This window comes from Callorhinchus milii, unplaced genomic scaffold (assembly GCF_018977255.1).
Source record: "Callorhinchus milii isolate IMCB2004 unplaced genomic scaffold, IMCB_Cmil_1.0 Scaffold22, whole genome shotgun sequence".
NCBI classification, from domain to species: domain Eukaryota; kingdom Metazoa; phylum Chordata; class Chondrichthyes; order Chimaeriformes; family Callorhinchidae; genus Callorhinchus; species Callorhinchus milii.
In genome coordinates this window covers 4,294,295-4,308,201 of record NW_024704763.1, presented here as the reverse complement: position 1 = coordinate 4,308,201, position 13,907 = coordinate 4,294,295, and the positions used below count along the sequence as shown (strand labels likewise).

The 13,907-nt window shown below is 39.7% G+C and overlaps 1 protein-coding gene across 2 annotated transcripts in view; it reads left to right on the top strand.

The window, feature by feature from the left end:
- LOC103188561 (furin) overlaps positions 1 to 13,907 on the top strand; it is a 62,013-nt gene that overhangs the window by 25,525 nt on the left and 22,581 nt on the right. For both annotated transcript variants that reach the window (XM_007908603.2, XM_042343067.1), the window contains exons 2-8: positions 2,803 to 2,901; positions 6,819 to 6,914; positions 8,878 to 9,006; positions 9,555 to 9,631; positions 11,743 to 11,831; positions 12,128 to 12,300; positions 13,566 to 13,778. In XM_007908603.2, the coding sequence (XP_007906794.2) occupies positions 2,803 to 2,901; positions 6,819 to 6,914; positions 8,878 to 9,006; positions 9,555 to 9,631; positions 11,743 to 11,831; positions 12,128 to 12,300; positions 13,566 to 13,778 (876 nt within the window). The remainder of the gene's footprint in view (positions 1 to 2,802; positions 2,902 to 6,818; positions 6,915 to 8,877; positions 9,007 to 9,554; positions 9,632 to 11,742; positions 11,832 to 12,127; positions 12,301 to 13,565; positions 13,779 to 13,907) is intronic.

Sequence of the window (13,907 nt, the reverse complement as noted above, 5' to 3'; positions counted from 1 at the left end):
ATTTGATCTATGAAATGAAACTTCTTATCCAAATTAAACAAAGTGATTGCTGTGTTGCTTTTGATTGTCGACTACATTTCTGTCAGTCTCTGTTGTGCTTCTCACAATACACCACCACTCCTTTTATTTTGTGTGTTTCATCATTTTATTTTGTCCAGCTAGTCTACTGTAATGCCTTATAAACGGTTACTATCCTTATTAAAAACCTAAACTGGCCAATGAGTTTTCCATTACATTGCTAACTACTGAATCAGTTGACAGACTTGGGTATCAAATATACCTGAGTCCAGATTGTGCTGCTGTAACCTTCACTGATTCTCCTTGTGAATTTAACCGTGACTTTGCTGCACCTATTTCAGTCATCAAATGCAAATAGGACTTAAACTGCTAAAATTCTACTGTTTTGAAGGAAAATCTGAATTGATTTGAAATAAACCCAAATTATGGTTCTTTTTGTAAAGGTGGTAGAATTAATTGCAGGTGGACCTGTGACTACATTTGCTACCTGTTGGAATATGGAATATCTTTGCTGCTGGCCATTTGATCCTGACTGCACTTTAATTTGAAATGTACAGCCATGCCATGCTGAGTGCTAGTAGTATAAACCAGACACATTTTACTGGGCATATTCAAAAGGAGATATTGGAAATATGTCACTTCAGTCCAAAAAAAGTTTTTTCCATTTATATAAGTACCCTTCATGTGGGGTGGTGTTATATAAGCGTCCTTCACGTGGGATGGTGTCCCAACAGCTTATGACCTATGTAAGCCAGTATGCATATGACCTACATTTGGATGTATGTATGTCAGGGAAATTTTTGTATCTTAAGTTGCACGTCTGTTGTAATTCATGGAAATATTATACACTGGAAATTTGATCCCATACATTATTGTCACCCGATGGTTATTCTGAATCATTCAATGATAAATCGACCCGCTAAAATACCCAGGTTTTTATGTTGTGGTTTAAACCTCGACTTAAGTGGCCTTAAATTTACTGAATGCAACTTTCAGAAATGCTGGAATATAAAATTCCTCAATCCATATTATAAAACTAATCCCTCATTTCAGGTCTTGCTGAACGCACTTTTCTGCAAGTATTGAGTTCCCCATACTTTCATTTTGATTCATCGTGGGCTGCGTACAAATCATTTTTCTTTTACCAACTATTCCATTCCAGATGAAAGAACTTGCATTTTTACAGTGTCATCACCTCAAACTCAAAAGCGCTTCACAAGCTATTACTGTTGGGTATAGTGACTTTTTATAGCCGAGCACAGCAGCATTTGGGGAAACCCATCCCATACTTGGAGGTATCCAAAACAGCCTGAGCTCCACATTTGACACCTCGCACTGAAATTTCCTTTTGCCGGGAATAGAATATGAGGGATGCACCCTGCTTACCTAATTCCAGAGAGTACAGTATTAAGCATAGTTTTGCAAGAACCTGGACCTTGAGACCCAGAGTGTGCTTTGGAGTACTGCCACAGCTTAACCAGCTAAAACCACATAACTTGCCATTGAGAGGACTGTTTAGCTTTCTGCTGTTTGGCCAGCTAAGACATTACCCATTTCAGGGGGTAACCCGACAGAACTGGCTCAGGAAACGGACTCCCGAGACTACAACTGAGGATTGACTCTATTCCAACATTCCTTTCCCAAGCATGTCAACGTCACCTAGACTCCAGCTCACCTTGCTTACCTCTTTCTCCCATCTCCCCACAACCCCCTCCTTACAGAGCAGTTCTCTTTGGGGAGGTGGAGAGGAAGAGGAGATAAGCAGTATACAGTGACTGACTGGTTTTGGGCATTGTTCATTGTTTGTATTTTTTATCAAGCAAGATTTATTTGTGCAAACTCAAACATTCAGTTACAGAAACACTGGATGCAAAAACCGTTTGGTGCAAGCTCCAATAAATGCATAGCTGATTTGATGTATTTTTATAGTGAACCTTGAGTAATTCAGTCTCTTAAAAAATGAAGTATAGTAATCAGCTGCAAACAGTCACAAGACTTTGTGCATTGATAGCGCTGTGAATCATTTACACACTCACAAACAAGTGTTCTGCCTCTCAGAAGCAGAATGTAAAACAAGATAAAGCAGAGTGTTCAATTGGCAGAGTTTACTGTAACAGTAGCTGACAGTTCAGTTAGCTTCTCCATTATCCCATTGATATGGGAGACAAAGCAACAATAAATAATTAGGTTGCTGTTTTGCTGCTATAAATCTGATGAAAGGGATCATCGTTTTAAATTAAACTTGCCCTTTTGATGATGATTCATGTTTGATGTATTGCTAGCTCTGCTTTCCCATCACTATAAATTGTAAAGTAGAAAGTTGAATTAATTTAGGTGGAAATGTGGTTACTGAACATCTCGTTTGCTTTAAGCTTTCCCCCTCCCCCTCCAATGTCACAATCAAAGTGTTATTTTTGCATAGCCCTGCTTACACCCACAAACGGCCTTTTTATACTTGCATCAGTTTGTTGGCAAATGTTGTATTTTTAAAAGTTTATACTCCACATACAACAACAGAATTACATTTGTATAGCCCTTTCACGTCAGGAAGACGTTGCAAGGCGCTGAATAGTATTAAACAGAACTGAGGAGTGCTTATCCATATATAATGTATTGGTCTGTAATATACTTGACAACATTTTTATTGTATTCTGAAATAACACTTGTATATTTTGTGCTTTTTTTTACTTCTCTAACTTTCTCTCGGAAGGTTTTGTAATTGAGTTTGTGATACTGTTTCCTTATAATTTGTCTTAAGACTAATGGAACTTTTTTGTCTTGCAGATTTTTGATGATTACTATCATTTCCGGCACCAGGGTGTGGTGAAAAGATCATTGACTCAACAGAGTTATCATGCACAAAAACTGAAAAGGGAACCTCAGGTATATGAAGACTTATATATACATTTATACATGCATACATTTAGTCATATTACCTTCACTTTGTACTTTGGGCTCTTTTTGGGTACCACTGGTCTTTCTTTTCAGACATTTTCTTAGTGCCAGAGACTTCGATAAGTATAAAACCTCAACGATTTTCAAGTTCCACATTTGGGCTTTAATACATCAGTGGGGACCGAATAACTACAAAAAAATTGATATGAAGAGCCTGAAATGATACTGAATTCCTCCCGAGTGCATTGAAGTTCCATTTCAGGGCACTAATGATGGTCACACCTCATTGTTTCGAGTTAATACCTCCATGTTTCAGCAAGCAGTCTACCAGCAAATACACAAGGGACATCTTCTGAGCCTATTAAAATGCTTGACTGGTTTGATTTCCAATCTTCTTCAACGGGAATTTCAATAAATTGGTAGTCAGTACCTGGAGTCTTATGTCCTAACATGCACTACACAAATATTTCAAAAGTGGAATGTTGATCTGGGCTTTCTGTGCTCTTCTTTCCATGATATTACTGGCATAGAACCTGAACTAGGAGTTTACACAGAGGAGTAGGTCAAATTTTGCTTGTCTCGATTGTTTTCTGCACTGAGAATAGACAATCTTATTTTCATGGCATTAAAATATTTTAATGGTTTCCGCCAACAAAGACGTTCAGACGGTCCAATTAAATGTTCACCACCTCCTTCCTTTCCACCCCCTTCCCGGAGACTTTAAAAAGAATTGAACATTATGACAATAGGACATAATGTTGATTGAGAGCCCATTTCAGCCTACCACACCTCTTTTCCAACAAATATGAATGACTACAGTTTTGTGAAAGGGAGCAACTGAGGAAGGAAGCATACAGTGTAGTGACTTGGATCGAACCTTTATTTAACAAAGGAAATAGATTTCTCCTCCCTCCCCCCCAACCCCCAAACAAACCAACAGGATACAGCTTGTAGTGTAATGAACCAATACTTTCAGAATATTCCCACACAAGATGACCTGACATAGCATGCCAGTCCCTTGCTTCTTGCCTTACAGTTTCTGTCCTTTGTGGTCTAGCACATATTTCCTATAAATGACCTTCGGTTGTTTTTAAGCAGATTTCTCCTGACTGCAGAGTAAAACAGCAAAGTGGAGCCTTTCATATTGGGAGGAAGTCTCAAATTGCTCCACAGGATTTACTTTAAAGTGTAGACTGCTTTGTTGCGCACAAGAATATGTCACAAAGAGCCATAAATAGGACAAGGGGTAGTGCCGAAGAGGGAGGGGGAGCACTGCAATTGTTTATGGTGGCAGCCTTCGGGTGAGACATTAAATTCTGACCAGGTGATTGTTAGAAATCCCATGATGCGGTTCAAAAAGAGAAGGGAAGTTTTTCCCAGTGTTCTGACCCAACAATTCTCCAGATACATTGATCGTTCACTTCATGGCTGTTTGTGGGACCTTGCTTTGTGCAAATTTGGTGGCACATTTGCCTACAGATGCAGTCACTATACTTTACAGTAATTCCATATGAAGTGTTACAAGACGTTTCAATGTTATATGTGTTCTATCAAACCAGGGACAGCATTTAATCATTCCTGTTGCAATGCGAAACTCAAGTCTTGTGCTATGTTGCTTGTGGTTAATACGTGAAAGTGACATTTGCTTTGCTGTGACATGGTGCTAAAGGTGTCAGTGGCAGTTAAAAGAAGTGTCTATGCAGAGTCAGCCCCTCCTTTTCTTTAGAGTAGTACTGTGGTTATAACACCAGTTTTTCTGTAGGTCGAAGAATGCTATGTAATCTCTGCTAATGAACCTTGTACTTGAGAATGCTGGTGAACAGGCAATGTCTGTTTTGTCGTGATTGCCTATTGATATAATTTATGGGTATTGTAACTTAGTGGGGAAGTACTACAATGACCAATGTGGGAACTCACCATGTGGAGAGCTGGGTGAGACTGCCTTATTCTGGCGCAGCTCACTGAGCTTTCTGATTTATAAAACGTGCTATTTTGCCCCATATACAAATAAATGGCTGCTGTAAATCAAAATTAAAATTACCCTCAAATGGCTATCATTTGTTTAATGAAACGAGACAGTGGAATACCTCAGGTGCTGGAGGCAGAATTATCTCATTGATTCTTGTGGAACAGATGCTGGAATTTTGCTACATGATTGCAGAAAGCTGAAAATCTGCTTCAACGCATGATCATCGAATATTTAAAGCCGAATTGCTGGAACCATAAACAACTCATTTCTGTGTTGCGGCTTTAGGCATAGAGGAATTGTGAGATCCGGCTTGGGAGCATTAAATGATTTACAGTAAAAGTTAAATAATTGCACAGTATTGGTTTCTGTTATTAACCACTGACTTATTCCATTCTAGAGATTTTCTTTCCCAGCCATCTGCTCCAACTCACAACCTCCCCCAAGTTTAAATATTAGCTTTGTTTGTGCTGTCACTTGTTGACTTGTATTAACAATGAGCTGTGGAGGGTGGTGGGGGAAGGAGGGTAATCGGAGGCATGGGTGAAGAGGAGGGACTTGAAGGAGGTAAGGGTGGGGGCGAGGCGGGAGGACTGTGGGATGAAGTTCCAGAGGGTGGGGCAGAGTGGCTGAAGGCCTGGCCGCCAAAGGCGAGGGGGGGATGTGAAACAGGCCGGACCCTGCTGAGCAGAGGGAGCGAGCCAGATGGTAGGGGGGTTAGGAGGTCGCAGAGCCAGGGGTGAGCAAGACTATGGAGGGCTTTGAAGGTGAGGATCAGGATCTTGAACTGTATCCTCTGTGTGATGGGAAGCCAGTGGAGTTGGGTGAGGATGGGGTTGATAGGGACACAGAGCCTGGAGCGGGAGAGGACATGGGCTGCAGAGTTCTGGATGATCTGCAGCCTATGGAGGGAAGAGTTGGGAAGGCCGACAAGCAAAGAGTTTGCATTGTCAAGCCTGGGTATTATGAATGCGTGTATGAGGGTTTTGGCGGCCTGCAGTGTGAGACAGTGGCAGAGCCGGGCAATGTTGCGGAGGTGGGAGAAGGCAGAGCGGGTCATGGCATGGATGTGGGGTAGAAAGGATAGTTGAGGGTCAAATAAGATGCCAAGGTTCCGGACAATTGAGTAAGGTGGTGTGTGCATCCTTGGATACACAGCATGTTTATGGGGCTGAACCTTTGTGAGTTCTAAGCAAATATTTGATATTGTAATTTAAAATGCTTCTATCAATAAGTTTCCTTTTGGCTCATTTGGTAAAATCTTGCCTCTGAGTCAGAATGTTGTGGGGTCAAGTTCCTCATTAGAATTTGATCTCACAGTCGAGGGTGATACTCCAATGCAGTGCTGGGTGTGTGCTACATCGTCGGAGATGCCAAATTTTTTAGATGCCATGTTTTCAGATGAGACATTAAACCGAGGTCCCACCTGGCTGTTCACTTGGATGTTAAAGATTCAATGGCACTAAAGAGAAGGGAGTTTCTTTTGAGATTTTGGCCAACCATACCCCACCCAAATAAAATTAGCTGTTTACTACTCGGCTGTTTGTGGGACCTTGCTGTGGGCAAATTGGCTGTTGTTTGCCTAAAACCTACACCGTCACTACCTTTCACATTAAAATCCTGGAACGCTCTTTGAGATGTCCTCCCAACGTGAAAGGCACTAAATCAAATGCAAGGATTATTGTATACAGTATTATTATAGTAGCAAGTAACCCAGTGCCACTCTAGTGTGTTCCAGTTTATTACGATGGAACTACGTAGCGATTGGGGAGGGGTGGGGTGTACACAAATTCCCTTTGGTTCATGCTTACTTTTAATCATTGGATGCTTTGTACCTACTTGAACAGAGTTCTCTACAACATTCCTTGTACAATAAAAGTTTTATTTGTCCTTTGTCCTTTGCTTTTTTTTAAAGCCATGTGCAATTTGTTTTGAATAGGTAAAATGGCTGGAACAGCAAGTAGCAAAGCGAAGGAAAAAGAGAGATATCTATTCAGAACCAAATGACCCGAAATATTCACAGCAGTGGTATCTGGTGAGTAGTAATTTACTTTTTTAAATGGAATTTCTTTTATAAAAAAAAATCTGGGACTGATTTGCTTAAATAATACAGGAAAACCCATTGAGCTAATATCCCAAGAAGTCGTATTGAAACTGTATAGTTCTCTGAATAGACCACACCAAGATTATGTATAGTTCTGCTTGGGTAACAAAGGGGATTGTCCAGATCCTACACAACAAACATAGAAAGAAGAGCAATAAGATTGATACCAGTGTTGGAAGGATGAGCTACAACGTAAACTAAGACATCCTTGTTTCAGAAGGGATCTTATCGAGGTTTCGGGTTTGAGAAAGAATTGAGAAAATAATTTCAGATATGCCAAGGCAGCATATCTGAACTAAACAACACCAATTCAGATTTTGTATCATTTAAGTATGCTCCCACTCCCATGTTCGATGTACGTCATAAAATAGACGTGATCTAGGCTAGAGTGTGCTGTAAACCTTTGAATTTTACTACAATGTCTCCCCAGTAAGGAGAACTTAATCAGGGAACTGAGACTAGTTGCTGGTCATGTGGATCTGGTTTGTAAGACTAATATCTGACTAGGTCAATGGGAATCCAGAGATTCAGATATACCTGAATAACCACACTGTTTAGCTGGTCCTATACATGTTTGGTGGGCTCTATTGATCTTTATCTAACTGCTTTGCAGTATGCAGTAGTTTTCTAAATACAGAATCTTTAACATTTGGTCATTAATCTTCACGTCATTAACTTCTACTTGTCTAACCCAGAATAGATAATGGTGGTAGTGAGCTTTTTTAAGGCATTCGGCTGTAAAATGTCCAGTAATGGGTTCACTCATTACTTAAATTTACATACACTGTGTACTACTACTAGATTCTGCTACACTGATTGTGGTTAAGATGCTAAGGGAATTATTCTGAGTAGTGTTTAAAGGACACATTCCTCATTTATTCCTTCTATAATGGGTAACGCCAGGGGCATCACATGGCTTCTGCGGTCAAGAGGATTTTCAGTGTGCTTCCAAGCTTCTGCCAAATGTTGCTCAAACCAGCTGTTACGCAACAGTAGCATAATGATTTTATGTTTTTTCCTCTCCCTATTTCTCCGAAGCCCCCTGTTGTGGAGGCACCTGGCTTTGATACCTCTCCACAGGAGTAACATTGAATTATATTTCAGGATCTTTTTGCCCCTGTGGTGCTTCTGCTTTAGTGTTCCTTGTTCTGGACCTTTGGAGAAGAAATGTGTGTGTGTATATATATTGTATGTGCGTGTATGTATATGCTAGTGCTTGCTTCAATGGGCGCAATTTCAATTAATCCTGCTCCAATTCCATTTTAAATGCTGTTGTCAACTTTGCTGCAACAGATATTTGTAGTGAGGTATTACAGATTCTACTGCCTTCTGTGTAAACATTTTCCTAACCTATTTTTCCCTGGTAATGATACTCAATTTGTCTTATCTCACTCACTAATCAGTGGATGTAATCTATATTTAAACTCTCAAAATATAAATCTAAGACAGAGTAGATTTCATAGGAGGTTTAGGTGAAACTCCTTCACTCGGAGTGGGGCCAATATGGAACTCACTGCAGGAAACTGTGGTTGAAGCAAACTGTATTTATAGTTTAAGAGGTAATTTGCTGCCTACATAAGGGAGAAGGGAATAGAGGGGGATAAGAGGGAATAAAAGAGGTGGGGGAATTGTGTGCAAGTATCAACACTGACAGGGACGATTTGGGCTGAATGGCCTATTTAAATGCCATATCATTCTATTTTTTTAAAAGAATATATTTTGAAAAGTATTAGAAACTCCTTTTACCTTTTCTGTCCATTGAAAATATTCGTATTGAATATGGTTTGTTGCTTTTTGCATGTACTTCATGCCAGGGCCATTTGTATAAGTTGTTAAACCAGATAACCCCAGATAACGACAGGGCATCTTACGACTGCTTTGTCTTATTGTTCAGCATGGTTCGAGTCATTACCACCTGAAAGTGGAAGATGCCTGGAACCAGGGTTACACCGGGAAGGGCGTTGTCGTCTCCATCTTAGATGACGGAATTGAAAGGAACCACCCAGACCTGGTACATAATTATGTAAGTAAATGTAACATGTTCTCTCTCTGAAACAAAGGGAGGGGGAGAGAAAGAGAAGCTCACTCGCTCCAATGCCCAATAAAATAGACCAGCAATGATCTAACAAACCTAATGTGGATAAAAAGGATGATCTTTCTGATTTTTTGATTCAATACTTTCAGCTTTGATGATAGCATGAATTTAAGAATATTGCTTTATTTATGGTTGAATAATCCTGCAACTTTCCTGCTTTCCTGTCCTGTCACAAAATGAAAGGAATCATTAACTTGGTCGCTCCATTGATAGAATATTGACCTTGGGACTTGTGAGGAAGAGATGGGTTTCATTGCTACGATTGACATTTGACCCGATTTGCCCGATTCTTTGGCGCCTTTTCATCAGTTCTCAGCTGAGAACACTGGGTGCTCAGTGATTCTGACTGCATGAATGGCGGAGCCAACCACACCAAGCCTTTGTGCTTGCAGGAGCAAATTGCAGGGTGGTGTGGCCTGCAAGAGGAGAACCCAGGGTAGAGAAAATTAAAGTAATGTGTGTTTTGCTATTGCTAGGATCCAGATGCAAGTTATGATGTGAATAATAGCGACCCGGATCCACAGCCTCGCTACACACAACTGAATGATAACCGGTAAGTCCCTGTGGCTGAATGAATCCCTAACTTTTAGGCAGCAAGGAGACTTCAATAGAACAAAAACCTCTTGATGTGGAAAATCTGACTTTAAAAGAAAAAATAGCTGACATGCCTCAAGTCTCGCTCTCATTAATGCCTTCAGAAAGGGATCTTGCTGTGTCCCTATAAAGATTATAAATCACAATTAGTAGTTAATAGAACTGATTAACCTGTTGATGTTGTACAAAGCATAGTTCTCTGATATACTAATTGTGTGTTTAATATACGTACTCTAGCGAGCACTGCTTAGCACGGTCAAAAGTCTACTGTAAAACATAGATTTCCAATGTCAATTTAGGGATTGATTGTTCAAAGATTTGAAAGTGAGCATGCATGAAAAAGCGACTTGAAATGATTTTCGGAGAAAATGCTCAAAACCTCATTCCTCATAAGGGTGAGGCCACAGTAATCTGGTACTAATTTCCATTCAATAATCAGGAAAACCCATGAGCCTCAAAGGTCAGTAAAGGCCCAGACTCGAATATTGTTCTGTAGTGAGGTTTTTTTAGGAAGTGGAAAAACTCATGCAGCACGGAGTGTTTTTTGCACTTGGAATTAAAGCACATAAGAATAGGGAGTATTTTATCCTGCCTTTGTCCATTCTACCCTGTTATAATTTGAGGCTGAAACTGGGTGACAAAATTAGAAACTCATTTTACTCCTCAGACACTGACATTCTTTACACTGATGAGCACTATTATTCAACAAAAAATATACTGGGGTTTTATTTATTTTTAAAAATTGCTTAAGCAAAGGTAATTGTGTGAATTTGAAATGTCACTCCAGGCAGGTAATTACAATTACTATCAGAACTCTGGGACTATAAAAACTTACATTTACATAATATTTACATTCACGCAGGACAGCACGTCAACTATATACAGTGATTATAATTGTTAGTGGAAGACACTAGTATATGAGGAAAGGGGGTGTGGCTGCCTAAACAAAGATGCAGGAAAATATTCTGAAATCCAGTAGTCTAATTCACTGACCTTGAACTTGCTTTACAAAGCTTTGCATAGAATGTACAGAACAGAAACAAGCGACTCGGCCCAACCAGTCAATGCCGGGTAAAGTCTTGGGGAATCGGTTATTTTCTGGGATTTTTAAGCAGCAAAACATGAGCGACTATTGGGAGCCCCAATTAGTGCTAGAAACGTTTGTATAGTTGTAATTACATGCCAAGTATTTAAGAGGGTTGATTTAGGAGCTAAATTCAGCTCTTCAAAATAAGCTGTTGCTTCTCAGCATATGGTAATTAATTATTAAGATAATAAATTAATATCTGCAAACATACAATGCTTCTTTCAACACAGTGTGCAAGGTACCTGCTTCAGTTGTATTCTCAGTGTAAATATAATTTCTAATAAACCCCTCTGCAAAGAACGATGCAAACAATATGGTCATCTCATTCCACAAAGATGACAGATCTAATTTGTATTAATTTGTGTGTATTTTCCACTTCATTCTGCACATATGGCCCTGTCACAAAGCATTATGGTGACAGGATGGGGAAAATGGATTATCTATTGTTGCATGAACCTCATTGGGAATCTTTATTCTGCAATATCTAGGATGCTCGCATTTTGAAGCTTGTGTTGATAGTTCATTAGAGTGTGCAATTGTGCATCAAAGCAATCAGCCCTGTGCTTGCCTGAACCTCCACTCACTGCTGTTTAGGGGACATTGCACTGAGATCTGATCCCTCTTTTCCATTAATGGGAAGTGGATATCTAACATGTATGCAAAGGGACCTGGATAGTTGTTTGCCTCCAAATGTGAAGCCACTTTTCTGCCTCCCTTTCAGAGATGCCTCAGAAAAACCGAGACAAGATGATAAAATGTAATAAATTGAGATCTTTACTGAATGCATCTGCCATCAATCAGGATAACCAGATACCTGTTGCATGTGATTTTTCTCCCCATATGTATTCATATATAGGTATGGTCCCCGCAGACTCAGTCCTCGATTGTAAGAAAAAAAAGCCGACAAAGTTACTTGGATGCACTTTTCCTTATAGAGAGTGATCAGTTAATGGCTAACAATATTGTCATATTTAATCTTGTAGACATGGGACACGATGTGCTGGTGAGGTGGCAGCTTCAGCTAACAATGGGATTTGTGGTGTGGGCGTGGCATATAATGCCAGAATTGGAGGTATGTATTCACTCTTGATTGACGTCACAGTGCTCAAAATGATTGGGAAATGTGGTCAAAAACAAGAAAAAGTAATAGAGTATCATTCGGGTTCTCCTGGTAGCATAATGGTAGCCTAACAAATCTAGTTGATTGCATAGTTAGTGTTCAGTGGGTCCAATTAAGATCAATTCGTGTGAATTCAGTTCATCTCAGTACAGAGTAATATTGGAGCCTGGGACTTTTGTGACCTTGATGGCTCAGTGCAGATATTTAGTTGAGGCTGTATTTTTAAGAGGCATTTCCTTTACATTTAGGTGTACGAATGTTGGATGGAGAGGTGACTGATGCTGTGGAAGCTAAGTCTCTCAGCATGAACCCTCAGCATATTGATGTGTATAGTGCCAGCTGGGGTCCAGAAGATGATGGAAAAACTGTGGATGGTCCTGCTAAACTTGCACAGGAAGCCTTTTTTAAAGGCATATCTGAGGTAAAATGTGTATTGTTGACATGCATAGTGCAGAGGAGATTATGCACAGTGCTATACATCTACTCCTCACTAGAACAATAATCTGGGATCATATAAAATAAAGGTAGTATAAAAGTTTCAATCACGCATCAAACTAACTTGTTTTGATTGAATCCGTATGGAAGAGGATAGAGCACTTGTACTGAAGATTTTGATTCAGATTCTAACAGTTTTATGTTCAGTAAGAAAAATGGTGTAGAATGTGGACTTGCTGATCAGTGCCGCTGTATATCGGTTCTGCTTTACAATTATATGGTTGTGATCTGTGTAGACGTTCAATTCCCAATTTGATCATGATTTTAACTAAAGTTGATTGCTGTCACTGAATGTCTGGTTAGATCTTTTGGGATTATAGAGGTTTGGATGAAGCAGCCCTTTAGCACATTTCATTTTATCCTTCTGGAAAAGAACGATTGTTTTAAATTGCAGCATTAAACAGTTTCTTAAATGAGTGCAGCATCCCTATGCTCCCAAATGTCTGAAATATACAAGCTTCAAAAACATCCTACCCCTCTCATTCTTCCCTGGACCACCTTTTAGTCAGATATTGGCCCCACTGAAATGCATTTGGTGAAGACTGTCAATGATGGAGCTCACTGCATTTGAAATTGTGTTTTAAGACCACTTTCTTAAATGGATAGTGCAGCATTATGATTCACGTGCAATATAACGTTTCCTTCCCATGGAATCTGCAAATAACTTCAAAGAATTTGGCACATCAGCCTAAAAATGCTCAGGTTACTTTTGCAAAAGGTCAATTTGCTGATTGAATTGTTGGCAAGTGTATTCTATGAGAGAGACGATCAATATTACAGAAGCAAAGAGGAGCACCCACCATCATTTCCAAGGGAGTCTTGAGGAACACTTAAATGTGGCATTTAGAAGTGCAATCCACGTTGCTAAATTGATAGCTGTCTTCAGGACAGGTTGGAGCTAAGTATGATTGAAGGACATGTTGGAGTAGTGTGATTATGTTGAAAGTACGGAATGGCTAGAACAGATTTGGTTACTAGCATCTTATTTTTCCATTTGTGCACGTGTCAATTTTATGCTTTCTTCAAAATCAATTTATAGGAAAAGACGGAACTAAAATCACCATGGTAGTGCAGTGCATCTGGTCAACAACAACAAAATTACATTTGTAAAGTGCCTTTCACATCGGGTGCTGGTCGGTTCAGTATCTGCAGTGTTTTTCACAGTTAAATAATTTTTAAAAAATCTTTCAGGGGCGCAGAGGTCTGGGCTCAATATTTGTGTGGGCTTCAGGGAATGGCGGCCGAGAACGAGACAGTTGTAACTGCGACGGATACACAAACAGTATCTACACTCTGTCGATTAGTAGCACGACTCAGAATGGGAATGTGCCATGGTACAGCGAGGCATGCTCCTCAACACTAGCCACAACCTATAGCAGTGGAGGTCAATATGAAAAACAGATAGTAAGTACAAATTGTTCCATTTCAAGATTGATGTTTTGGAACTGAGTATGTATCTTGGAGAGCGATATGGAAAAATGTTACCTGAAATATTTATTTTATATATTCTTTGTTTTGCTGTTTTGTTAAACT